At 46.3% G+C, this 26,378-nt stretch overlaps 1 protein-coding gene across 10 annotated transcripts; it reads right to left on the bottom strand.

Annotated features, from left to right (window-relative positions):
• Positions 1-263: 263 nt before the first annotated feature.
• Positions 264-26,245, bottom strand: PMS2 (PMS1 homolog 2, mismatch repair system component). 10 transcript variants are annotated; one of them, XM_081552785.1, is made up of 16 exons: positions 26,163-26,245; positions 24,024-24,163; positions 23,233-23,323; positions 22,951-23,073; positions 21,698-21,881; positions 19,462-19,629; positions 16,888-16,985; positions 15,495-15,594; positions 13,937-14,021; positions 12,832-12,987; positions 11,116-11,986; positions 9,249-9,416; positions 6,045-6,145; positions 5,665-5,834; positions 1,161-1,344; positions 264-665 (listed from the first exon to the last, which is right to left on the bottom strand). In XM_081552785.1, the coding sequence occupies exons 1-15, from the start codon at positions 26,183-26,185 to the stop codon at positions 1,201-1,203; spliced, it is 2,622 nt and encodes an 873-aa protein (XP_081408911.1). In that variant the 5' UTR covers positions 26,186-26,245; the 3' UTR covers positions 264-665; positions 1,161-1,200. The 10 variants fall into 10 exon arrangements, with proteins under 10 accessions (XP_081408911.1, XP_081408918.1, XP_081408912.1 ...); XM_081552792.1 differs by having other exon boundaries at positions 16,888-17,925; positions 17,973-19,629; positions 22,951-23,053; positions 23,237-23,323; XM_081552786.1 differs by having other exon boundaries at positions 22,951-23,053; positions 23,237-23,323.
• Between the last annotated feature and the right edge of the window lie 133 nt (positions 26,246-26,378).

Below are 26,378 nucleotides of genomic sequence, written 5' to 3'. Positions count from 1 at the left end.
AAGTCTGTAAATGGAAGGAAGCCCGCTGTCTAGGCAGAAAGGTGGAGAGCAGGGTTAGGGTGGGAGGTCCACATTGGGTATCGTCCACCGACCATCATTTGGACCCTGCAGAAGGCATGCTTACTTGCATTTCGGGCAGAGTTCAAATGGGACGAGATTCTACGAAAAACTGACAACAGACGAGGGATTCTCCCTCCAGTACAGTCAGTAGCTAGAGCATCTTGCAGTCCACACTCCAAGGAAATCAAATCACAGCATCAAAGTTACAGAAAAATCAGAATCTTTTATTTCCCCTTGCCTACAACAGTCTTTGGGCTTCCCAGGTGGCTCAGTGGTAAAGAATCCACCCGCCAAGCAGGAGATGGAGAAGACTTGGGTCCGAACCCTGGGTCGGGAAGATACCCTGGAGAAGGATATGGCAACCCACTCCAGTATTCTTGCCTAGAAAATTCCATGGACAGAGGAGCCTTGCAGGCCACAGTCCATGGGGTTGCAAAGAGCTGGACACGACTGAGCAGCTGAGCATGCACAACAGTCTTTGCCGTTCTGGCTGCAGCGGGGAACATTTAAAACGAGAGACCCAGGAGCTCCCCGTCGGTTCAGCGGTCAGGATCCTGGGCTTTCACCGCGGTGGTCTAGGTTCAATCCCCGAAAACCTCGCGACACTGCCAAAAACAAAACAAAAATTAAAACAAACAAACAGAAAAGAGAGACCCCGAGCCACCTGCTCGACTTCTTCCAGCTGGACAGAGACTCCCCCTTGGGTTTTCTTGGATTCTTTTCTAAATTTAATATGCAGCAGGGTTCAGAATGACTAGCTCCAAAGAACCATAACATTAACTTTATGAAGTGAAACCATTAGGAATTTAATCATCATTAAGGGCTGAAAGTTATAGATCAAAACACGTCAGGCCACAGCAGAGGTCCCAGTGACTTCTTAAGTGCTATATTTCTGTAAAATATACTCCTGCCTCTATACACACACAGGCTCGCGTTTAAATGCAAAACAAAAAAAGTGTTGCAAGCAGTGCTCCATGTGGATCAAAAGAGTCCTCAAAATCATTTCTAAATGGATCTGATACCTTTGGAAATAGCAGTTGCATTTAGAAACAAACCCCCTAAACAGTTCATTAAAGCCCTGCCTTGCAAAACAGAAAAACCTGCAATACGATCAACAGCTCTATAAACTGAGAAGCGCTGTCAGCTCTGAGAAATGACATCCAGGTTGGCGATGTGTCTCATGGTGGGCCTTCCGTGGGGACAGTTCCAGGGGTGGTCCATCTCCCCCATGTGCGTGATGAGTTTCTTCATCTCGCTTGTGTTAAGAGGGGTTCCAACCATCACCTGCGTGTGAGACATGATGGCTTCAATTAAAGCTTTACTGATTTGGGTTAGAACAGCCACATTTAAGGCTTCCCTAGCAGCTCAGACGGTAAAGAATCCGCCTGCCAGGTGGGAGATCTAGGTTCGATCCCTGGGTGGGGAAGATCCCCCAGAGGAGGGCATGGCAACCCACTCCAGTATTCATGCTGGAGAATCCCCCATGGGCAGAGGAGCCTGGTGGGCTACATACAGTCCATGGGGTCACAAAGAGTCAGATACAACTGAGTGAAAAAGCACAGCACAGCCATTCTTCAGAAGCAGCGTTCTCCACAAAGAGGCTGGACAAGACTGTGTCTTGTGTTCCCTGAAAAGTCCTGTCTGGAAGAACCTCGCCCTCTAGGGCCCCAGCCCTCGGGCCCCTTTGTGAAATCCAGCCCCTCCATGGCTCCCTCATGGTGGCACATCCTTGAGAGCCATGGCCCACTCCCGTCCAGGACCAACCAGTCTCGCCAGTTCCACCAGCACCCACAACCCTGCCTCCATGACCTCCCACCGTGGCAACCACAGTGGTCTAACAGGTCTCCCTGCCCCCCCACCCCATTATTCCTTCAACATATCCTCCACTCAGGGGCCAGAGATTCCTCTTAAAAGTCTATCAGGAGCTTCCCCCGTGGCGCAGTGGATAGGAGTCCGTCTGCTAAAGCAGGGGACATGGGTGCGATCCCTGGACCAGGAAGCTCCCACATGCCACAGGGCCACTAAGTCCCTGTGCCACTACTGGGCCTGTGCTCTAGAGCCCAGGAGCCACAACTACAGAAGCCCGTGTGCCGAGCCAGCGAGCCGAAACTACGGAGCTGGCGTCCTGCAAGTGCTGAAGCCCGAGCATCGACAGCCTGTGCTCCACGACAGGGGAAGCCACCGCAGTGAGGAGCCCCTGCTCTCCGCAACCAGAGAAAGCTCGCACACAGCCACAAAGACCCGGTGCGGCCAAAACACAGAAACACCCGCAGCCACCCCTCAACCAAGTGCACCGCGTGACGCGGCCTCACTGGCCTCCGCACCCACATCTGCAAGCAAGCGGCCCTCCTTCCCCGGCTCCAGCCTCACAGACACCCCCTCCGCACCCACATCTGCAAGCAAGCGGCCCTCCTTCCCCGACTCCAGCCTCACAGACACCCCCTCCGCACCCACATCTGCAAGCAAGCGGCCCTCCTTCCCCGACTCCAGCCTCACAGACACCCCCTCCGCACCCACATCTGCAAGCAAGCGGCCCTCCTTCCCCGGCTCCAGCCTCACAGACACCCCCTCCGCACCCACATCTGCAAGCAAGCGGCCCTCCTTCCCCGACTCCAGCCTCACAGACACCCCCTCCGCACCCACATCTGCAAGCAAGCGGCCCTCCTTCCCCGACTCCAGCCTCACAGACACCCCCTCCGCACCCACATCTGCAAGCAAGCGGCCCTCCTTCCCCGGCTCCAGCCTCACAGACACCCCCTCCGCACCCACATCTGCAAGCAAGCGGCCCTCCTTCCCCGGCTCCAGCCTCACAGACACCCCCTCCGCACCCACATCTGCAAGCAAGCGGCCCTCCTTCCCCGACTCCAGCCTCACAGACACCCCCTCCGCACCCACATCTGCAAGCAGCCCTCCTTCCCCGACTCCAGCCTCACAGACACCCCCTCCGCACCCACATCTGCAAGCAGCCCTCCTTCCCCGATTCCAGCCTCACAGACACCCCCTCCGCACCCACATCTGCAAGCAAGCGGCCCTCCTTCCCCGACTCCAGCCTCACAGACACCCCCTCCGCACCCACATCTGCAAGCAAGCGGCCCTCCTTCCCCGACTCCAGCCTCACAGACACCCCCTCCGCACCCACATCTGCAAGCAAGCGGCCCTCCTTCCCCGACTCCAGCCTCACAGACACCCCCTCCGCACCCACATCTGCAAGCAAGCGGCCCTCCTTCCCCGACTCCAGCCTCACAGACACCCCCTCCGCACCCACATCTGCAAGCGGCCCTCCTTCCCCGACTCCAGCCTCACAGACACCCCCTCCGCACCCACATCTGCAAGCAAGCGGCCCTCCTTCCCCGACTCCAGCCTCACAGACACCCCCTCCGCACCCACATCTGCAAGCAAGCGGCCCTCCTTCCCCGACTCCAGCCTCACAGACACCCCCTCCGCACCCACATCTGCAAGCAAGCGGCCCTCCTTCCCCGACTCCAGCCTCACAGACACCCCCTCCGCACCCACATCTGCAAGCAAGCGGCCCTCCTTCCCCGACTCCAGCCTCACAGACACCCCCTCCGCACCCACATCTGCAAGCGGCCCTCCTTCCCCGACTCCAGCCTCACAGACACCCCCTCCGCACCCACATCTGCAAGCGGCCCTCCTTCCCCGACTCCAGCCTCACAGACACCCCCTCCGCACCCACATCTGCAAGCAAGCGGCCCTCCTTCCCCGACTCCAGCCTCACAGACACCCCCTCCGCACCCACATCTGCAAGCGGCCCTCCTTCCCCGACTCCAGCCTCACAGACACCCCCTCCGCACCCACATCTGCAAGCGGCCCTCCTTCCCCGACTCCAGCCTCACAGACACCCCCTCCGCACCCACATCTGCAAGCAAGCGGCCCTCCTTCCCCGACTCCAGCCTCACAGACACCCCCTCCGCACCCACATCTGCAAGCAAGCGGCCCTCCTTCCCCGACTCCAGCCTCACAGACACCCCCTCCGCACCCACATCTGCAAGCAGCCCTTCTTCCCCGACTCCAGCCTCACAGACACCCCCTCCGCACCCACATCTGCAAGCAGCCCTTCTTCCCCGACTCCAGCCTCACAGACACCCCCTCCGCACCCACATCTGCAAGCAGCCCTTCTTCCCCGACTCCAGCCTCACAGACACCCCCTCCGCACCCACATCTGCAAGCAGCCCTTCTTCCCCGACTCCAGCCTCACAGACACCCCCTCCGCACCCACATCTGCAAGCAGCCCTTCTTCCCCGACTCCAGCCTCACAGACACCCCCTCCGCACCCACATCTGCAAGCAAGCAGCCCTTCTTCCCCGACTCCAGCCTCACAGACACCCCCTCCGCACCCACATCTGCAAGCAAGCGGCCCTCCTTCCCCGACTCCAGCCTCACAGACACCCCCTCCGCACCCACATCTGCAAGCAAGCGGCCCTCCTTCCCCGGCTCCAGCCTCACAGACACCCCCTCCGCACCCACATCTGCAAGCAGCCCTCCTTCCCCGACTCCAGCCTCACAGACACCCCCTCCGCACCCACATCTGCAAGCAGCCCTTCTTCCCCGACTCCAGCCTCACAGACACCCCCTCCGCACCCACATCTGCAAGCAGCCCTTCTTCCCCGACTCCAGCCTCACAGACACCCCCTCCGCACCCACATCTGCAAGCAGCCCTTCTTCCCCGACTCCAGCCTCACAGACACCCCCTCCGCACCCACATCTGCAAGCAGCCCTTCTTCCCCGACTCCAGCCTCACAGACACCCCCTGGTCTCTTGCACAAGCCTGTTAAGCAAGTACCTGCCTCGGGCCTTTGGCAGTGGCCACGCCCTCTACCCGGCACAAGCTTCCCGCAGGTGTCTGCATGTCTCAGGGCCCCCTCCCTCAGGCTGCTGCTCAAATGCCCCTGCCTGCCCTCAGCTTGCCCGTCTGTCCTCTGCAGTGCCGTGGGGAGACTACTTCCGTTGGGTGCTCAGGGAGGGTCGGAGGGCGGGAGGGCACTGGGCAGGCGAGGAAGGTGTGTGGAGCAGGGCATCCAGGCAGAGGGCTTGCGGCAGGAAGCAGATGGTGTGGCTGGCGTGCCGAGAGCCAAGGGCAGGACATAGAGCCCTTGGGTGCAGAGGAGACAGCCCCCAGTCTGTGCACTGTGTGGGGACAACACCAGGGCCCTGCCAGAGTCGGGGGGCGGAGGGGGGGCGCAGCCAAAAAACACACACTGCCAGGCCTTGGGGTCCCTGCAAAATGCCTGCTGACCGCAGGGCCTCCGGATAACCTCCCACAGGGTCAAGAACTGGCAGCACCTACTCCTTCTCCACCAGGATCATTAATACCCATCAGGTCCACAGACGAACAACGGGGACAAACTGCGGACTAGGCGGGATCGCTGGAGGTGCTGGGAGGACGCTGCATCGGGGATGCAGTAACTGCGGGTCAGAGCGGCCGTGCAGGGCTCAGGGTTATGCTGGCTGAGGACAACGGGATTCTCTAGGCACATGGCCCAGGGTGACCATCGACCACACTTAACGGGGTTGTGCAGGGCTGAACCGAGAACTCCTAGCTGGAGCAGACCCCTGAGGGCCCGCGGGCGAGCGTTCCTTACTCACCGACTTGCGACAGGCTCTGGAGGCAAACATCTGCCTGACGCGGGAGGGCCGGCACATGACCCCGGGGCTGTCGCTCAGCATGAAGAGCAGCTCGTCTATGTCCTGGGGTCCAAAGGTCCAGTTCTTACTGGTTGGCAAGGAAATCAGCTTAGCTCTTTCAGTGACTGGCGCTGAAAGAAGACAATTTGGGGAAAAAGCCATCGTTTGAAAACTGCGTTTCATTTGGGTGCTACTTGTCAGGAACATCTGAAAGACAGGGCAAACGCAAAGCGCTTTTGGGGGGAAGCCTGTCCATCTCTAAAAAAACACACTGTGCAGGGCCTCAGAGATCGTTCTCGGCTCTATAAGGATGCAGTTCTACCTTCTAAGTAATAACTTACCGTGTTCATCGATAACAAAGTCAAAGCCATTCTTCCTGAATATTTCCAGATTTTCTATTAGAATTGCTTCATTGACAGCCGTTAGGCTGAGAGTCTGAGGTCTGAAAAACAGAGACCCAAACTACATCTTGAAGGCTCTAAGACAGAAATGAAATTAAAACAACAGCTTTGTGATTTATTCAAACATGAATAACATGGTTTCAGCTGTGAACCTCACCTGTCACAAAACTCCACTTCCTTTTTTAAAAAAATAATTTTTTTTTGGCCGCGCCTCAAGGCATGTGGGATCTCAGTTCCCCAATAAATGATTGAAGCCCACACGCCCTGCAGTGGAAGTGCAAAGTGCTAACCACTGGACCGCTGGAGAAGTCCTAAGCGTTTCCTTTTAATTTCCACTTTGTTTTTTTTTTTAAAGATCTTCTTAGAAGTCAGAGTTAACTCCAAAAGTAGTTTGTGTTTCCTCAATCTGCCATCCCACCCCAATAACTCTTTTTTTTTTTTTTTAACGATAACAATACAACCTAAAAGAAGCTATTTTTCCTCCTCACAATAAAGAGAATTTGAAAACCTGGCTTCGGTCATTATAGACATTTGAAAACAGAGGAAATGACATCTGTTCCACTATCCTGCTCCTTCTCCTGCCTGCATCCTTCATCCAACCACCTCTCCTTCCAGCGTCAGCGATCCAGCGATCCACCCATCTCTCCACCTGGATTTATAGAAACCGCTAAAAGACAGGGGCTATAAAGGTGAGCAAACACAGACCCGTTCTCTGTTCTCATGGAACAAACAGTCTAGTGGGGAAAAAAAGACCCTGATGGAACAGTCAAGCAAACAAACTATAATTACAAACTACACAGAGAATGTACTGCAGATGGTGATTGCAGCCATGAAATTAAAAGACGCTTACTCCTTGGAAGGAAGGTTATGACCAACCTAGATAGCATATTAAAAAGCAGAGACATTACTTTGCCAACAAAGGTCCGTCTAGTCAAGGTTATGGTTTTTCCAGTAGTCATGTATGGATGTGAGAGTTGGACGGTGAAGAAAGCTGAGTGCCAAAGAGTTGATGCTTTTGAACTGTGGTGTTGGAGAAGACTCTTGAGAGTCCCTTGGACTGCAAGGAGATCCAACCAGTCCATCCTCAAGGAGATGAGTCCTGGCTGTTCATTGGAAGGACTGATGTTGAAGCTGAAACTCCAATACTTTGGCTACCTCATGGGAAGAGTTGACTCACTGGAAAAGACCCTGATGCTGGGAAGGATTGGGGGCAGAAGGAAAAGGGGATGACAGAGGATGAGATGGCTGGACGGCATCACCGACTTGATGGATGTGAGTTTGGGTAAACTCCAGGAGTTGGTGATGGACAGGGAGGCCTGGCGTGCTGCGATTCATGGGGTTGCAAAGAGTTGGACACGACTGAGCAACTGAACTGAACACAGAGAATCAAGAAGAGACACTCAGAGACTTAGGAGCACGGAGCACGTGAGACTTGGCCTGGAGAGTGGGGGTGGGAATGGTCACGGAGGGCTTCTCTGAGGAAGTGACCTTTGGGCTGAGATCTGGGGGTGACAGGCAGTTATCAGGTGATGGGGGTAACAAGTGCTCTAGGCAGAGACAACAGTCTGTGCAAAGGCCCCAGGATGGACCAAGGATGTTCCCAGAGCCACACACACAGATCTGCTTCCTTCTGCTTGATGGCCAGGTAGGAATTCATCAGGCCTGTCAAGGGAAAACAAAGGATGGCCAGGGTGGCTCAAGCGTAGAGAACAGGAGAGGAGGGCTCAGGACAGCTGAAGAGGTCGTCAGGGCCAAGCGAAGCAGGGCCTGGTAGGAAAGGATGCAGCTGTTGTCTTTACCCTTTCATCCCAAACTGTGGTCCACCAGGAACCCATTGCGGCCTGGGATTATCCAAGTCAACTTGAAATGCCACAAACGAGACTGTAATTATGCAAAACAGCTAAAAAATAAATGGCCTCTGTGAGAGGCATAGGAGTAACTCAGTATTCTAAAGTGGCTCATTCAATGTCTTTACTACTCCTACTAAAAATAAAGGTAATTAAACCATTCTGCAAGAGACAGAGGAAACTGAGTACTCAGCAAATAAACTAGGTAAGGGTTCCAGCTGAGAGACGGTTTTAGTAGTAACTTCTTCATGACAGGATCTGTTGCTGTTGGGATCTGAGCTAATTACATAGTTTAATTCCCCAAATGAAATTCCATGACTTCTCCTTACAACTCTACTTAAGACTTCTGGTTTACATGCTACACAACCAAACTGCCTTGTAAAGTAGTCAGTATAAAACCTTCAATTTGGCAAAAGAGAGAGAAATACCAAATTCTGCAGTGACTAATCACTGAAACTGCTCTACCATAGCTGAGGACAGACACACAGGCACTACTGACCTTCTGAACACATGAAGTGAAGTGAAGTGTTAGTTGCTCAGTCGTGCCCGATGCTTTGCGACCCCATGGACTGCAGCCCACCAGGGCCCTCTGTCCGTGGGATTTTCCAGGCAAGAATACTGGAGTGGGTAGCCATTTACTTCTCCAGGGGATCCACATACTCTAAACAGACATACTATAAACTGTCCTTCATCAAAAGAATTTCCTGGCCAACCAGTGATGGGCATTTTTGAATAGCTAAAAAGGTTTGATCGTTAAAGAACCCATCAGCTATGTAACCTTGATTTAACCTCTGTGTGTGTGTGTCTTCAGTGTTATTACCCGTGAGATGGTGGTACTACACAGTTACTATTTCAAAGGTTTGTGAGGATTAAATGCAAAATTTTCAACAGTGCCCAGCACAAAATAAGCACTACATAAAGGGCAGGTATGACTATTAATATGCAAAAAGTATGAAATCTGCTTTAAGGATATTTAGGACTAAAAAATATAGATAAATAGATATAGATTTGTTGTTTGCCAAGTTGTATCTGACTCTATGACCTCCCCCCATAGACTGTAGCCCACCAGGCTCCTCTGTTCATGGGGTTCTCCAGGCAAGAATACTGGAGTGGGTTACCATTTCCTCCTCCAGGGGATAGTCTCAGACTGGGGATCAAACCGAGTCTCCTGCCTTGGCAGGCAGATTCTTTACCACCGAGCCACCAGGGAAGCCAGAGCTAAGGACAGAAGACACACCTATAAGCTAAGTCTGGGATATGAAATGACACTGAATTCTGAGCAATGAAATGCACTTACGCTATAAGCCTCTGACCCTGGAGAATAGTGTGCTGCTGAAGCATCTCGAAGTTGTATTTCTCGTCTGTGGCATGCTGGTCCACTATGAAGATATCTGCATTCAGCTTGGTGATGATAAACCCCAAGTTAAACTGACCAATGATTTCCATTTCTGCAAACATCGTTTTGCTGTGTGTAGAAAATATCAATTAGATAAGTTTTTTTGTTTTTTTTTTTGGGGGGGGCTATACTGCACGGCTTGTGGGATCTTAGTTCTTCCACTAGTGATTAAACCGGGGCTGAGTCCTAACCCCTGGACTGCTACGGAATTCCCATTTTACAAGACATTTTAGAAGATTCTTTCTCTGATTATAAAATACTGTTTCTCTGATTAAAAAAAAAATACAAAAACACAAAGTCCCTAATAATCACACTTTCCAAAGATAACATTACTTATTCATGCATTCATCTAACTCCCCCATGACTTAGTTACTAAATTATTAATGATTTGGTGCATATGCTTCCAGACCTTTGTCTGTACATTGTTTAAAATAAATAGAATCAATTCTTCATACTCCAAGCACTTAACGGTGCATCTCAGATATTGTAGGAAAAGACAGGGCATGACAGAAAGCAAGAGAAACCACTGCTCCCACTTGGTCTTGCAGAGTCCCTCCAGCGCACCCTGCTGATTATGTCTAACAGTGCACCAAGAGAAAGGCTTATGCGGTCCAGCCTCCAGGACTGCGACCCAACACCTATCAGGATTGCAAAAGCAGGGCTAAGCGGGGATTTGGAGCCAAGAGGCAACAAACTGATATGATCTGCACAAACACCAACTCCTTGGATCTAATTGCTCTTTCAGGAACCATCTGAGCCTGCTCTGATTCCCCAGGCAGATTCCCCACTGGAAAAACCTGTGCCAGCCTGAAGGCCCTGGTCTTTTCATGTCTTTGGCAGGTGTATCTCCTGGCATAAACTAGAACAAGAACCTAGCATCTGGGTTCAAGAAACAAAGCTTTACAGCTTGGTGCGTGCTCAGTCGCTCAGTCGTGTCTGACTCCTTGCGACTCCATAGACTGTAGCCGGCCAGGCTCCTCTGTCCCTAGAATTTTCTCTGTCCAGATATTTTTAAAATAAATGATAAGAAAAGTACAAGTTAAATATTTTGGCCTTCCCTGGTAGCTCAGTGGTGAAGAATCCTCCTGCCAATACAGGAGACACAGGTTTGATGGGAAGATTGCACATACCTCAGAGCAACTGAGTCTGTGCTCTGGAGCCCGGGAGCTGCAACTCCTGAACCCTGCTCAACCTGTGCCACCCAGAGCCCGTGCTCTGTGATGAGAAGCCACTGCAGAGAGAAGCCCGCGGGCTCCAACTAGAGCAGTCCCTGCTTACCACAAAGACAGAGAGTCTACAGAGCAACGGAGAACCAGCACAGCCAAAAACAAATAAATGTCTTCTTAAAAATTAAATATTTCAAGAGAATTCATCATTTTTAAGAATCACAGTGTTAGACATGATTACTGTCAAGAAACTAGCAATGACTAGTGTTTTTTATTATCTGTATTACAGATATTTTACTTTAAACCGCCTTTTTTACTTAACCTTATCTGATACCATCTTCTTGAAATGATAGCTTTGGTAATTTTGCCTCATAAACATTAAATGGAAAGATGGAAAATAGCAATAATGTTCCCCAAAGGTGCCCTGAATTCAATGCAGGAGAAGTCACCATGGGTTGAAAACTTCCAAGAGGAATGAAATTGGGGTCAAGAAGGCTTTGACTGATTTGGACCAAATCTGTATGAAACATAAGGAAAAGAATTCCTGCAAGGTTTCAGGTTGCAGAACTGCATGGTAAGAGTTCTTTAAAGAAAATTGTTACCTGATCTCTTTTCTTAGTTCGTCTTCTGCCACTTGATTTTCTCCTGGGCAAATCTTTGCCCGAAACTTCCTATAATTCTGTTGACTTTCTCGTTGCTGTTCTTGCTGACACAACTGCTTTATTCGTTTGGCTAAAGAACTCATGGAAAAATCAAGGGGCACTATTTTCTTGTTAATTTTCACAGCTACATCCACCTCGGATGCTGACGCATTCTGGGTTTTCACCAACTCTGGAAGGACATCGGGATTTAAAGGAATCCCTTCTTTTTTAAAACGCTTTGCGTTTGGGGATGAGAGCTTCGTGGGCTGCGGCAAGACTCTAGATGTGGAGCTGCTTTCTTCTTGGTCTAAATGGCACTTTGTGCCTGAAAGACGATGGTCAGTTTCAGGTAACTTTTCCCGAGACTCCACATTTTCTTGGGAAAAACTGTCTCCGGGGGAGCTTGCCACCCTGTCAGTGCTGGGGTGGCTGCTCATCTCGGGAGTGCTGGATGCCTCCTCGGAGCCGGTAGATGAGCTGCCGTGCCCCGAGTCCTCCTCCATCTCCACTCTGCCCATTGAGTCGTGAGGCCCCTGAGCAGAAGTCCTCCCATCCTCCCCAGGTTCAGAGATGTGCTTCCGGGAGCAGGGGCGCCCCGAAGCTCTAGGAAACTGGGCACTACTTCTCTGCCTCGGAGAAACCTGCCTCAGATTGGTGGCCTTCGGACCCCGGGACTTGTTCTCAGTTGACTGATGAAGGGAAAAGGCCTCTCTCAGCCTGGAAATGGTCACTGCCCTTTTCTCTGCTCCGTGAGTCCTTAATGGGGCAGGATCATCCTGCTTTTCTGGCTCGGGCTTCTCCATCTCTGCCGAAGGCCTCTTTATTAAGTGACCTAAGTAGATGCAAACAGAGGAGGGCGTCAGAGGCTGTGCAGAAATGGAATTACTGTTGTTTAGTCGCTAAGTCGTCTCCGACTCTTTTGCAACCCCATAGACTGTAGCCCACCAGGCTCCTCTGTCCATGGGATTCTCCAGGCAAGAATACTAGACTGGGTCGCCATGCCCTCCTCCTGGGGATCTTCCAACCTAGGCCCTGAACCCACGTCTCCGGCATGGGCAGGCGGATTCTTTAAAGTTGAGCCACCACGGAAGCCCGTGCAGAAATGGAATGAGGGGGTATTTTCACGTGAACACGCACTTTGCACAGATGAGCTCTGTATGGCTGATCCAAGGCATGAACACAGCACTACACGAACCAGGAAGGAGACACGGATTAAAATCACAGTGTGATGTGGCTATATACCCTTCAGAATAGGTAGATTAAAGAAATAGGAGAAAATGGCAAAAATTATCAGAATCAACTTGTTCAGAACTCTGGAAATGGACAAAAGGCTTGCCAAAATCAGGGCATGTTTACTGAAAGAGAAGGGGTGAGTCTTGGTAAGAACGGACCCCTGAGTGATAACAGAGGCGGCTTGTGTCTCTTTTTACCCAGATTACCTTAAAATCTGCAGCAACGTGCTTTGTGGGTGACGCATATTGTCTGTCTAAGAAGGGAGATTTTCTTTCATGCCAAAAACACTTGCCCTCCAAACAAACTGAGGACAGTACCAGGGCAGCCGCGGGTGGTGGAGGCTGTTTACATGCTGGTAAAACACTTGCCCTCCAAACAAACTGAGGACAGCACCAGGGCAGCCGCGGGTGGTGGAGGCTGTTTACATGCTGGTGTTTTTCTTACCTTCCACACCCAGCAGCGGCTGCTGGGTGACCTGGAGTTTGTTAACATCGCTCTCAAACATTCCTATCAAAGACGTCTTTAAAACTGCCAACAAAAGCTTCTCCTCGTGCAATAAAATTTGCCTTTTATCTGGAGTAACGTTGATGTCGACACATTCTAAAGCAGAATAGAAAAGATGCTGATTAAGTCCACCTTAAGCAAACAGATGAACTACCCAAGTACTTGAGTAGGGAAATTGCAAAAGAAAAAAAAGCAAACAAACCCATGAAAAGACAGGTTAAAATTGCAAGCTAAAATGTCATTTTTATCACCTACTGAATCTGCTTAAAACTTACAATCCCTAGTACACAGCTGATAGATGTATAAACTGGTATAACAGGATCACATTCACTGACCCAGTGATTCTACTTTTAGGAGTTTATCTTAAAGAAACAATCAAAGATATAGATAATGATTTATCTATAAGAAAACAATTTAAATTTCCAAAAGCTGAAAATAACTAAAATAAGCACAAACATAAAAGTTCACAAAGCAAGATATAGCCACACACCGAAATACAATACAGCTATTAATATTAGAATCATGTTTCTGAAAAGAAATGTTTACATCTAAGGTTAAAGAGCATAATACAAAATTTTCCAAAATTATTTTCCCATTCCAAAAAATATGGATAGATATATATATACCATTAGGTATATATATTTTTAAGGTGTGCACATATAGATTTCTAAGCATCTAGAAAAAACACGGAATAACAATAAACCATAATAACAGCTATCAGAAGAAAAATATCTAGATGAAATGAATTATTTTCAAAATCAGGGAAAACATTTATTCGACTTTCTCCCTTGGCTGACATGAAAAAGTCACATTTTCCTAATAACACAATCAACAAAGTTCCAAGTAGAAAGCAGGAAAGCCTGTATAAAAAAATAAAAGTCTAAAATAAAATACTTTTTTAATTTTTAAATTTTTTTAGTTTATAAAAATGTATATAGCCATTAACTGTTCTATAAAATTTTCTAGTCATATCTGAGCTTTATAATTTCATTTTATTCTTTCAGGAGTAAGTCACCAATTTTACTGAAACCTCAGCAGAACTTACCCGAATCAACAGAAATATCAAGAACAACAAATGGGTACTGATGTCGATTATACGTGTGATAGACCTCATTCACAAGTCTGGAAACCTACACAAAAAAACAAAGATTAGAAAAGAATAAATGTTTATTTCCCCAGTGTTCTAATAACACTCTAACCAACTATTAAAAGGATACATTTTTTTTTAGCAGCTTTCTTGAGGTAGAGTTGCCCTAAAACAAATTGAACTTCAAGTGTACAACTTTTTAAGTTCTGATATATACATACACCTGCAAACCCATTCCCACAATCAAGATAATGAAGATATCAATCACCTCAAAAAGGTTTCCTCTTGCCCCCCCCAAGGAGTATTTTTAAGCACAGATTCATAAAACTGAATCTTTTTCCAATATGAAGATGCTCTTGAAGAGATGTCAGTAAAATGTGATGTAGTTTAAATGCTCATAAAATACATTCGCACGTACATAGAGGTGTATTTATATGGGTTAATAATGAGACTATCAAATGGCATTACAGATAAGCCATAAAATCACATCCATTATAATACAGTTTAAAAGTTTAGAAGCTGAGTCATATCTGGTTGACAGAAGTAATCTGGAGGATTCTCTGCCTTGTGGTTAAGACCGTACTTTCATTGCTGAGGGTGGAGGTTCAGTCCCTGGTTGAACCAAGACTCCACCAGCCAGGCGGCACGGCAAAAACAAACCAGGAAGTAATTTTGAACAATCACTGGAAAACAGAAACTATTACTGAGGGATAATGTTGCTGAAGATGCAAAATCAAAACGGACCATTAAAACATGCTATAATCGTATCAAGACGATCAGTTTTAGTTTGAAGCAGAAGCAGTTTGGGCCTTATTTTCCTGGAAAATGGCTAAAACAAAGAGAAAATACAGAGGCACATGCACGTGTGTCATCCTACACCAAAGAGTAGATAATAGTGAACGTTTTAAAATGTTTACTGTCTTCTAATCGTGATAATTTTATGATAATAAGTATGTTGGTTATTAATATATGTCCATATGTATACACACACACAGAGATGTATAACTGAAACCACTGTATGGTACACATTTTTAAAGGTCTAAAATAAGATAATTTATACATAACCAACAAGGACCTACTATATAGCACAGGGAACTCTACTCAATATTCTGTAATAATCTAAATGGGAAAAGAATTTGAAAAAGAATAGATATATGTACGTGTATAACTGAACCACTCTGCTGTACACCTAAAACACAACACTGCAAATCAACTACACTCCAATGTAAAATAAAAGTCTTTTTAAAAAGAAAGAAACTAATAGCGAGACATTCTAAAAGTATTTTTTAAATGACAATAATATAGCATTGTTGGTTTAAATAATATATTTCCATGAAAACATGCTTTTAGAATAAGATTGATTAGAATGAAAAAACAGATAATTTACTCATGTTTCTGAGTTAAGAGTCTCAAGTTCCATGTAAATTGCCTGTGTCAGAAAATGTTATTTTATAAAAAATAAAATTAAAAGTGAAGGCTAGAAGAAAAAAACTAATCCCCCCAAATTTTGAAATACCTTTGATGGGTCACAAGGCCGCCGATTGATAAAGAAAAACTGTCTGTCCGTTGAACTTCTTCCCACGCCATGAGCACAGTGAGAAATAAAACCTGAGATACTGTTCAGTGTTAATGCCATTAGGGCAGGATTCCAGGGTGGAAAGGAGCAGACACACATCACTCAGCACATTCTCAAAGTGAAAAATAAAAACATAATCCCCGGTGACAAGCTGACAGGTATTAACATTTCAGGTAATGAGCGTCTGTGCTCCGTTCTGGTGAATCAGGAAAGGAACACAGACCCTCTGGAATGTCCCAAGATCCCATTATTGACAAATCCACCACGGGTAACTCAGTGGTTTCAAAACTGATTCACTTCGGCTCTCACTTTCCCTATTAAGTCCTTCGCCTCCACATAAGGAGCAGGTCTCACCCCACATTCACATTCTAGAAACTTCGTGCAGTCTCCACCGAACTGTCCACAGAGCCCAGGGACCTGAATCCAGGCTCTTTGCCCACATTCTCCTTCCTTTTAAAATCAGTTCTCAGTCAGCAAACTTCTATCAACTAACGCACTGGTTATGGGCTTATTTCACCTGAGATCCACCCACCCCTGGGATATCTGAGTTTCTGTAAGACTGATACTGTAACAAACAGGTAAATCTTCATCTTTAATTTCAGGCATAAGCCAGAGGCAAGTGGACGGATGGTAAACAATATGGGCTGTCACAAGGCCAACCCTGTTTATGGAAAAGTGTCTATATTTTTCTTACACTAAAAGTAATGATGCTGGGGGACTTTCCTAAGATCCAGAGTGTGGGGTCTCAGCCACTGGACCACTGCAAGAGGCCCAGGCCCAATCCCTGGCCGGGGAATTAGATCCCACATGCCACAACTAAGAGTTCGCATGCTGCAACTAAGAATAAATAAAGGAAGGATCCGGCAGCCACAATTAAAGACCCTGCATGCCACAACTAAGACCCCAGTACAGCCAAGTAGATGATTTAAATCATTATTTAAAAAATGATGATGATGATGATGGTGGATTGGATCCTGAGTAAGGCACAAGTGAAAATAAACTCAGCCTCTACCCCGCTTTGCAGATTCCAATAAAATGAAACATTATACATAATTTAAGAGCTATCCTACCTGTTCACTAGACAGAGTCTCTTCTACAAGGGCTAACTCAACAGGAAACCCCCTAAAATGTACCAGTTACCCAGAACACTGTTTGCATTCAGTACCCGACTCCTTCATATAAACCTGCTTCCTCAGCAATCATACTGCCTACAGTTTTATGATGGACATAAGAAACTATAAACTTTAAAAGCATGATCTTTAAAAACGAAACCAAGAAAAAAAAATCTCAAAAAAAAAAATGATGGTAATTTTCTGGGCAGCAATCTACTTACCAAAACAGGTTATGCAGAGCCTGGGAACAGCTCAGCCCATATTCTTCGCAGATGGCGTCACTAGGGGGCAGCTGCACAAAGGGGATGAGGCTTTGCAACTGAAAGAAGTCAAGGTTCATGGTGATTTCATGACCAAGTGAGAACTTCAACTTCCAAACTTCAGAATGGAAGCTATAAAGAGAGTTCTGTGTTTTCCTTCATAATCAAGCTATCCATATTAAGAGAACAAAGAATCTCAACAGTTGCTTTCTGCAGTTTTAGAGTAATTTTGATTTATTAGCAAAGAGAAACACTTGGGGCTCCTACTTATCCATTATCAATACACTGCCCACAAGGACTTCCCTGGTGGTGGAGTGGTTAAGAATCTGCCCTGCAATGCAGGGGATGTGGGTTCCAGCCCTGGTCGGGGAACTAGTACCCCACATGCGTCAGAGCAACTAAGCACTCGAGCCACAACTACTGAGCCAGAATGCTACAACTGGAGAGCCTGTGGGCCACAAAAGGGAGATACCACATGCCGCAACCAAGACCTAACACAGCCAAATAAATATTAAAAAAAAAAAATACACTGCCCACAAAACTTTCTATTTTTTTAGAGAGTAAAAGGGTTATTTTAAAACTTACAGCTCTTAACATTAATTTTTGTGACAGGAGCCTAATTAAAAGAAAATCAATTACTGGATTTTACTCTCTATTCTATTTGTTATTGCTGTTCAGTCACTGAGTTGTATCCGACCCCACGGAGAGCAGCACGCCAGGTTCTCCGGACCTTCACTGTCTCCCCGAGTTTGTTCAAATTCATGTCCCTTGAGTCAGTGATGCTATCTAACCATCTCATCCTCCACCGCCCCCTTCCCCTCTCGCCTTCAAACGTTCCCAGCATCGGGGTCTCTTCCAACGCTCTATTCTACTGGAAACGTTCCCAGCATCGGGGTCTCTTCCAGCATCGGGGTCTCTTCCAGCATCGGGGTCTCTTCCAACGCTCTATTCTACTGGAAATGTTCCCAGCATTGGGGTCTCATCCAACACTCTATTCTACTGGAAATGTTCCCAGCATTGGGGTCTCTTCCAACGCTCTATTCTACTGGAAACGTTCCCAGCATCGGGGTCTCTTCCAACGCTCTAGTCTATTGGAAACGTTCCCAGCATCGGGGTCTTTTCCAACGCTCTATTCTATTGGAAACGTTCCCAGCATCGGGGTCTTTTCCAACGCTCTATTCTACTGAAAACGTTTCCAGCATCGGGGTCTCTTCCAACGCTCTATTCTACTGGAAACGTTCCCAGCATCGGGGTCTCTTCCAGCATCGGGGTCTCTTCCAGCATCGGGGTCTCTTCCAACGCTCTATTCTACTGGAAACGTTCCCAGCATCGGGGTCTCTTCCAACGCTCTATTCTGTTGGAAACGTTCCCAGCACCGGGGTCTCTTCCAACGCTCTATTCTGCTGGAAACGTTCCCAGCACCGGGGTCTCTTCCAACGCTCTATTCTGTTGGAAACGTTCCCAGCACCGGGGTCTCTTCCAACGCTCTATTCTGTTGGAAACGTTCCCAGCACCGGGGTCTCTTCCAACGCTCTATTCTACTGGAAACGTTCCCAGCATCGGGGTCTCTTCCAACGCTCTATTCTGTTGGAAACGTTCCCAGCATCGGGGTCTCTTCCAACGCTCTATTCTACTGGAAACGTTCCCAGCACCGGGGTCTCTTCCAACGCTCTATTCTACTGGAAACGTTCCCAGCACCGGGGTCTCTTCCAACGCTCTATTCTACTGGAAACGTTCCCAGCACCGGGGTCTCTTCCAACGCTCTATTCTGTTGGAAACGTTCCCAGCACCGGGGTCTCTTCCAACGCTCTATTCTGCTGGAAACGTTCCCAGCACCGGGGTCTCTTCCAACGCTCTATTCTGCTGGAAACGTTCCCAGCACCGGGGTCTCTTCCAACGCTCTATTCTGCTGGAAACGTTCCCAGCACCGGGGTCTCTTCCAACGCTCTATTCTGTTGGAAACGTTCCCAGCATCGGGGTCTCTTCCAACGCTCTATTCTACTGGAAACGTTCCCAGCATCGGGGTCTCTTCCAACGCTCTAGTCTGTTGGAAACGTTCCCAGCATCGGGGTCTCTTCCAACGCTCTATTCTACTGGAAACGTTCCCAGCATCGGGGTCTCTTCCAACGCTCTATTCTACTGGAAACATTCCCAGCATCGGGGTCTTTTCCAACGCTCTATTCTGTTGGAAACGTTCCCAGCATCGGGGTCTCTTCCAACGCTCTATTCTGTTGGAAACGTTCCCAGCATTGGGGTCTCTTCCAACGCTCTATTCTGTTGGAAACGTTCCCAGCATCGGGGTCTCTTCCAACGCTCTATTCTACTGGAAACGTTCCCAGCATAGGGGTCTCTTCCAACGCTCTATTCTGTTGGAAACGTTCCCAGCATCGGGGTCTCTTCCAATGCTCTATTCTACTGGAAACGTTCCCAGCATCGGGGTCTCTTCCAACGCTCTATTCTATTGGAAAGCAACAAAAGAAACTTGCCATGACCACAAGAGTGAGAAAACGGTTTTACACAACTGGCCGCCACTACCTGCTTCTGCCCAAACACCAATCCGATGTTTTCCTTCATGCTGGAGCTTCCGCTGGTGCACACCACAGGCTGCCGCTTGCCCTGCCCAACCTGATTGGTACAACTTATACGGACGCCCGCTGAAATGATGCAGTATGCCTGTAACACCTGAACCATTTTGGCAAACTCCTGTTGAAAAACACAAACCCAAAGACTCAAGGTTACTTCAGTTTTACAAGAATCACATGATTCAAGTTACACAGCCAATTCAAGGTTCTCATATCATCTTTCAATGAGACAAAACAATTTACGAGTTGAATCTCCCAACACGATATCCAAGAGAAATCAGAGGATAAAGTTCTTTTTTTTTTTCTGTGCAGTGCCAGACACTTCATTGGCTCATGTAATACTCTTATGGGCACTCTTGTAGTTTTCTGCTATAGACGTACGTTCCCTTTGACCTTGGAATCCCCCCTCTGGAAATTTATCCTTGCAAAAAAAAAACAGTGGCATAAACAATCGAAAATGTATTATGAAAAAATGTTTACTGAGACAATCTGTAGTTGTGAGAAATTAAAAACAACCTAAGCAGGGGCCAATTAATTACAGTATATCCATACAATGGTACCATGATATAGAATAATATAGTACCAGTCGACCAAAAAAGATATCTACAATATACTATATAAAAAGTCGAGGTATTGAACAGTGTATATAATGTGATCCTAATTGTTAAAAAAAAGAAAGGAACATATGTAGAAAGACTGTATATACAAGTACGCGTTTAAAGTCTAAGGAATTCAAACCAAAGTCTGGGAGACAAGCAGAAACAGCACCAACTTTCTGCCACACACAGTTTCATGTGATTTAAATGTTTCATATTCTGTATCACTTGATTTCCTAATATTAATATTTATCTTGAAGACTTTTCTAAGATTTATGAATACATGAAACTAGGAGGCTGGAAAGGCAAACCAAACTGCTAACCATGGTCGTCTCTAGCAAGTACAAGTTCTTTATGCCTATGTTTTCTGAGGCACAGATGTGTTTACCATACGATACAAAATAATAATAAAAGTTTTCTCTGTACAAAAAATGTTTAATTTTTAAATTAAAAAAGAAAACATTTTTTAAGTTTTTCTATACTTTGCAAAATGTTATGAAGTTTTAACTAGCACAAATTGCTTTAGAGGTAAAGAACGTTTTAAGCAGCATATGTTTAAGTAATTTTTTGGATTATAAAAAACACAGATACAAAAGAGAAAGGCTCAAGGAAGATAGCAAAAGTGATAGCAGATCCAAGAAAAACCACTGGTAGCATTCATGCATCTACTTTCCCAGTCCTTTTTTCTATGCTGATTAGGCCAGTTGCTTTGTTTTTACAAAACTGTAATCATATATACATATGACTATACATACACACACACACACACACACACACACACACACACATATACATCCATGGACAAGGAAATGGCAATCCACTCTAGTATTCTTGCTTGGAAAATTCCATGGACAGAGGAGCCTGGCAGGCTACAGTCCATGGGATCACGAAAGAGTCAGACACAACTTAGCAACTAAACAACAACTTACATACATGTGATTACATACATACATATTTACACATACACATATATAGACAATTTCTAACTGCTTTTTAAACACAACAGTTATATAATTTGCAGCTATTTCATTTTCATTCCAATTCATAAAAGTTACACTGATTCACTTTTCAGGGAACCAAGAAAAACTGTCTTATTGAAAAATACAGAGAGGATCAAAAAATAGTCTTAAAAGACTCATTTCCCATACTAGAAGATCTCCTAGACACAATTTGATGATTCTTTCCAAGAAAAGAAAAAGATAAATCATCCAAAAGTTGGGTCTTTTAGAGAAAGAGACAAGCTAAGCACCTCTCCAAATATTAAAAAATTAAAGAAAGAGAATGAACAGTCGTGCAAACCAACCCGATTGATCTTGAACTACGTCTGGTCACTACCCTCTCCAGGCTCTCGCAAGTCAGGATTCTGGATTTATTGTACTTTTTTTTTTGGCTGCTCTGGGTCTTAGTTACAGCATAGCATGAGGGATCTTCAATGGGGCATGCAGGTTCTTTTAGCTGCAGTATGTGATCTCTTAGCTGCAGCATGCAGGATCTAGTTCCCTGACCAGGGATCAAGCCTGAGCCCCCCACTCCCCAGGCAATGGGGGCACGGCACCCCAGCCCCTGGACCACCAGGGAAGTCCCTTACCGTACCTTCTTAATATTCCTTTGAAACTCCTTATGGCGCACAGGAAGCGTATAAAACAGTTGCTGCACACTGACCGTCGTCCCCCTGGGTCGTGGGTAGGGGGTTTTCTGGAGGATTTTTCCATTGTGATCAAACACCAATCGAGTCCCAACCTTCACAGACGTGTGGCAGGTAGAAATAGTCACATCACTAGAAGCAAAAGCCAGCACAGCATGGTCAGCTAAAGATGCCCAGGTGCTGGACATCACATGCTTATTTTCTCACTTCCGTTCTCTCAAAACTCTCCTAAAAAGATGCTGATCCTTCTGAGATCATCAAGAGAGATTAAAGGGGTGAGGAATTGTCATAAAATCTAAAGCTTGGGCCCCAGTAGATAGTGAGAGTTCTGTAACTATTTTGTTTTGATAAAAGCTTTGATACTTGCTTTGGTTAAACTGCAAAATAAAAGATCTTAAAACTGCTGAATTCACTAATAAAGATTTATTTCTCTGTTTAGCTGTCATACTACTAGTCTAACAAAATCTTAGAAGATGTGCAGTTAAATAAGTGTTCAGCAAATTTTTTCCTCAACATCAAAATAAATTAAAATAGTACATGGCATCTATATTTATCTATATGTTACCTTTTTTTTTGATTAATTAATTTATTTATTTGGCGGCACCAGGTCTTAGTTGCAGCACTCGGGATCTTTGATCTTTCATTGCAGCAGGTGGGAACTTTAGTTGAGTGATGTGACATCTATTTCCCTGACCAGGAACGGAACCCAGTCCCAGCCAGTGGACCACCAAGGAAGCCCCTATGTGACAGCCGCTTGGTCGTGTCTGACTCTTTGCAATCCCATGGACTACACAGTCCATGGAATTCTCCAGGCCAGAATACTGGAGTAGGTAGCCTTTCCCTTCTCCAGCGGATCTACCCGACCCAGGAATGGAACCAGGGTCTCCTGCATTGCAGGTGGGATTTTTTACCAACTGAGCTATCAGGGGAACCTAGCTATGTTACTTTTAAATGGAGAACTTTCTGCTTTAATAAGGGTAGCGATTGTTTTATAATATCATATACCATTTGTTTCATTTCACTCATTGCTTACATTTCAGAAATATTACCACTTAGGTTGACAATACGATAGAACAGAGAAGTTAGAAGTTGAGAATATTCATATGGAAAAGTGTAAACAAAAATGATTCTAATCAGACTTCTCAGTTTTCAGAGAGATTTTTAGAAGGGGTCAAGTTAGATGATAAAAACATTGCATCACCTTAGTGCACAGAGTGAGCTCAGAGCTTCCCCTCGAAAGCCAAAAGTTTCAACCTGAGTAAGGTCAGCAAACTCCTGAATCTTCGAAGTGTGATGTTTCAGAGCTGAGAGAGAGGTGAAGAGTCTAAGTCCAAGATATCATCATGATAGAACAATGAACACACACAGTACCCACCCAAATGACTGGTTGTAAAAGCTGTTTTTGGGTTTCCTAAGACAGTGTTACCCCAAATTCTCAGATATTGGGCCAAAATATTTTAAAATAGGATTATCAAAATACCACTTACTTAAGCCTTCAAAATTTTCTTCTTCTACCCCACATCCGTTGTCTGAAACTTCGATGAGCTCCACTCCATAGTCTTTAAGCCTGAGATCTAAAAAGGTTAAAGTACTGATTCTCAAATTGGTCGACATGAAAAGACTTTAGAGTGAAAGACAATAGTTATAACTTACAAAATGCAACTTTGAGTCCTAACTATATTTATTTAAATAACTACTGTCATCTTGTGTATTTTATTCTTTAAAGTCCTTCTTGGCTATTTACTAGCCCAGATAAAGTCGTTTCATTTTTATTTTTTTCTTTCCTCTTTCCTTCAAGACGGTAATTTTAACACAGCCTTTAGAGAACAGGTTCTGGAATCAGACTCCCGGGGATCAGATTTACTAGCTAAAGCTCAAAAAAGGCAAATTCCTTGTGCCTTAATTTCCTCATTTGTAAAATGGAGATAATAATTATTGCAATAGTAATTTCTAATCTCATAAGATTACTCTGCAGACTAAATGTTACCTACATAGTTCTTAGCACAATGCCTGCCTGGCACATAGAAGAACACAATAAAAGTTAACTGCTATTATTATGATTACTACCTAGGCAAGTACTAGGCACGTAACAGGTGCTAAATTTATGTTTAAAAAAATAACAATTTCTCAGCACATCAATGATTGTCTTGCTACAGTCTTATTTTTTATGCTTAAAAGATAACTTCACAGCATATCAATGATCATCTTACTGTTTCTTGAATAAAACAGCATAACCTGATTATTTCTTGTTGTTTAAAACTCTCCCAAACTTACCAATACTAGTTGCACCGGCATCCACACTATTTTCTACCAACTCTTTCACAGCAGTGCTTAGACCAAGTACCACTTGCCCAGAACAAATCTGATGGACTGACTTCCGATCAATAGGTTTGATGGCCTTAGCAAGTTCTGAACTAAAGAAACCAGTTACAAGAGACAAAGCAAGGAGGCAATTATGTATTTTCATCCTGGTTTGAACTGTGGGAAACAATTCATCTCTGTTAAGTTAATTTGTCTAATCCATCCATTACATTAACATATCCAGTAATTATATTCATAAATGTAAATGTTGGTCTACAATCCTAAAACATGTCAAAAAATCTTCTGAATGGATACTTCAAGTAAAATAGATATTTAAAATCTAATTATACTGGGATCTACATGGGGGAGACACATGTCTCCCTCAAACTATGGGTCAATGAACATTTACAATAGGACCTTCTTTCTTTGAAAGCTGAAAGCAACATTTCCCCACAATTTGAAAAACCAAAAGTTTGCTGGGAAATCCACAGTGTTCACATCAAAATCAAAACCATCTCAGAAATCAGGTACCAGTTGTATAACTATTCCTATGGTTGCTTTCAAATACCCACTCCAGGGGCTTCCCTCGTGGTCCAGCGGTTAAGAATCCACATTGCAATAGGAGACGTAGGTTCAGTTCCTGGTTGGGGAACTAAGATCCCACATGCCACAGAGCAACTAAGCCTGAGGGCTATAACTAGAGAGTCTGTATGCTCAACAAAGGATCCTGCCTGCCACAATGGAGACCAAAGGGACCCCCCCCCCAAAAAATCCCCACTCTGAATCCAGCCTGCCAGCTTCTATCTTGGCAAAGGCCCTCAAAGTTCTGACTGTACCTCCTTTCAGAATTTTCCAATGGGTCTGTCTGTTTTCTACTTCAATTAATCCCCCATGATACCACCAGAGTTACTTTAGAAATCACAAATCTGGCCAAATAATTTTACTTTTTCAAGAACTTACTAGCACCGCACTGTCTGCTAGGTGTGTGTGCCGTCATGTCTCACTCTTTGTGACCCCATGGGCTGTAGCCCACCCGGCTCCTCTCTCCAGGAATTATCCAGGCACAAATGCTGGGTTGCCATTTCCTCCTACAGGGGATCCTCCTCACGCAGGGATCAAACCCACATCTCTTGGCCTCCTACACTGGCAGACAGATTTTTTTTTTCTACCACTACTTGTCACCTGGACATAGTATATCCTCGGTGAAAGTGAAAGTCGCTTAGTCGTGTCCGACTCTTTGCGACCCCATGGGCTATACAGTCCATGGAATTCTCCAGGCCAGAATACCGGAGTGGGTAGCCTTTCCCTTCTCCAGGGGGAGCTTCCAGACCCAGGCATCAAACCGGGGTCTACTGCATTAGAGGCAGCTTCTTTAGCAACTGAGCTATTGGGGAAGCCCATATCCTCGGTAAATCCTTGTTAAAAAAAAGAAAAATCCTTACTCTTCATTTTACCTTGCAAAAAATTCTACTCAAGTTTGTCTTAAATGTAAAAACTGCAGACGAGACCACATAAAATGGGAAAAAGTGCCTCTAAAAATAAGTTGAATTGGCAGGACATCCTACACGGGCCCACCCTTGACATTTGGAGAGGTGGAGATATAACATTTAAACACAGAGAACCTGGGTTCACGAATCTGACAACTGTGCAGCAATGCTACCCGAAGACCTGCTACCCCGAATTCGGTGCAGCCGCCGGTAAGCGTGTACTCAAGGAGCCACAGAAGCACTGCGTCTTTTAAAACTGTGCGGCTATGCAAATTCGCATGTGTCTTGAAGCCGCCCCTAAAACCACCCTCAATTTAAAAAGAGAAAGACAGCGCGCAGCCAGGTAAAAAGGAAAAGAATTCCGTCTACTGGAATTTCAAGCTCCGGGTTCAGGTCCGCGGATGAGTGGCAGCGTCCGGGCAGGGGGCCGAATTCCTCGCGGACCCCGACCTCAAAGTGAACCCACAGGGCGGCGTGTGTGGGGCGCACTGAGGTGCCCGCTCCGGGGTCTCCGCGTCGACGGCTCGGCCTGCGCCGCGGTCACTTTCCCCTCCGTTCCAGAGGCCTAGAACGCCGTGGGCTTTAGCCAGGGCGACCGCAAGAGAACGCTGCAAGTTCCGCTCACCTCGGCCCGTCAGCTCGCTCCATGGATGCGGAGCCTGAGGCGGGACTCAGAGCTGTTCGCGCCGCCGGTCACGCGGGCGCCCCGCCACCTGGCCGCCCATTGGCTGCTTCTCACACGGTGTCCCGCCCACTTCCGGATAAGGCAGGGAATGCTTCCCACAGCTTCTTCTCGCTGATTGGTGGTATCAAAGGTCGAGTCCGTGACGTCGAGAGAGCA

This window comes from Giraffa tippelskirchi, chromosome 13 (assembly GCF_054371585.1).
Source record: "Giraffa tippelskirchi isolate mGirTip1 chromosome 13, T2T-mGirTip1v1.2.pri, whole genome shotgun sequence".
NCBI lineage: Eukaryota > Metazoa > Chordata > Mammalia > Artiodactyla > Giraffidae > Giraffa > Giraffa tippelskirchi.
Note: the sequence above shows the minus strand (reverse complement) of the source record. Positions and strands in the feature narration are given on the sequence as shown.

Excerpts from the sequence above, each read along its gene's own strand:
- PMS2 (XM_081552784.1), bottom strand. The coding sequence starts at position 26,185 with ATGGAGCGAGCTGACGGGCCGAG. Across the intron at positions 5,876-6,040 it reads GTTATCGATGAACACGGTAA|TTTTCAAACGATGGCTTTTT; the intron begins GTTATTACTTAG and ends AATGAAACGCAG. Across the intron at positions 1,345-5,664 it reads CCAGAGCCTGTCGCAAGTCG|GTGATGGTTGGAACCCCTCT; the intron begins GTGAGTAAGGAA and ends TCTCACACGCAG.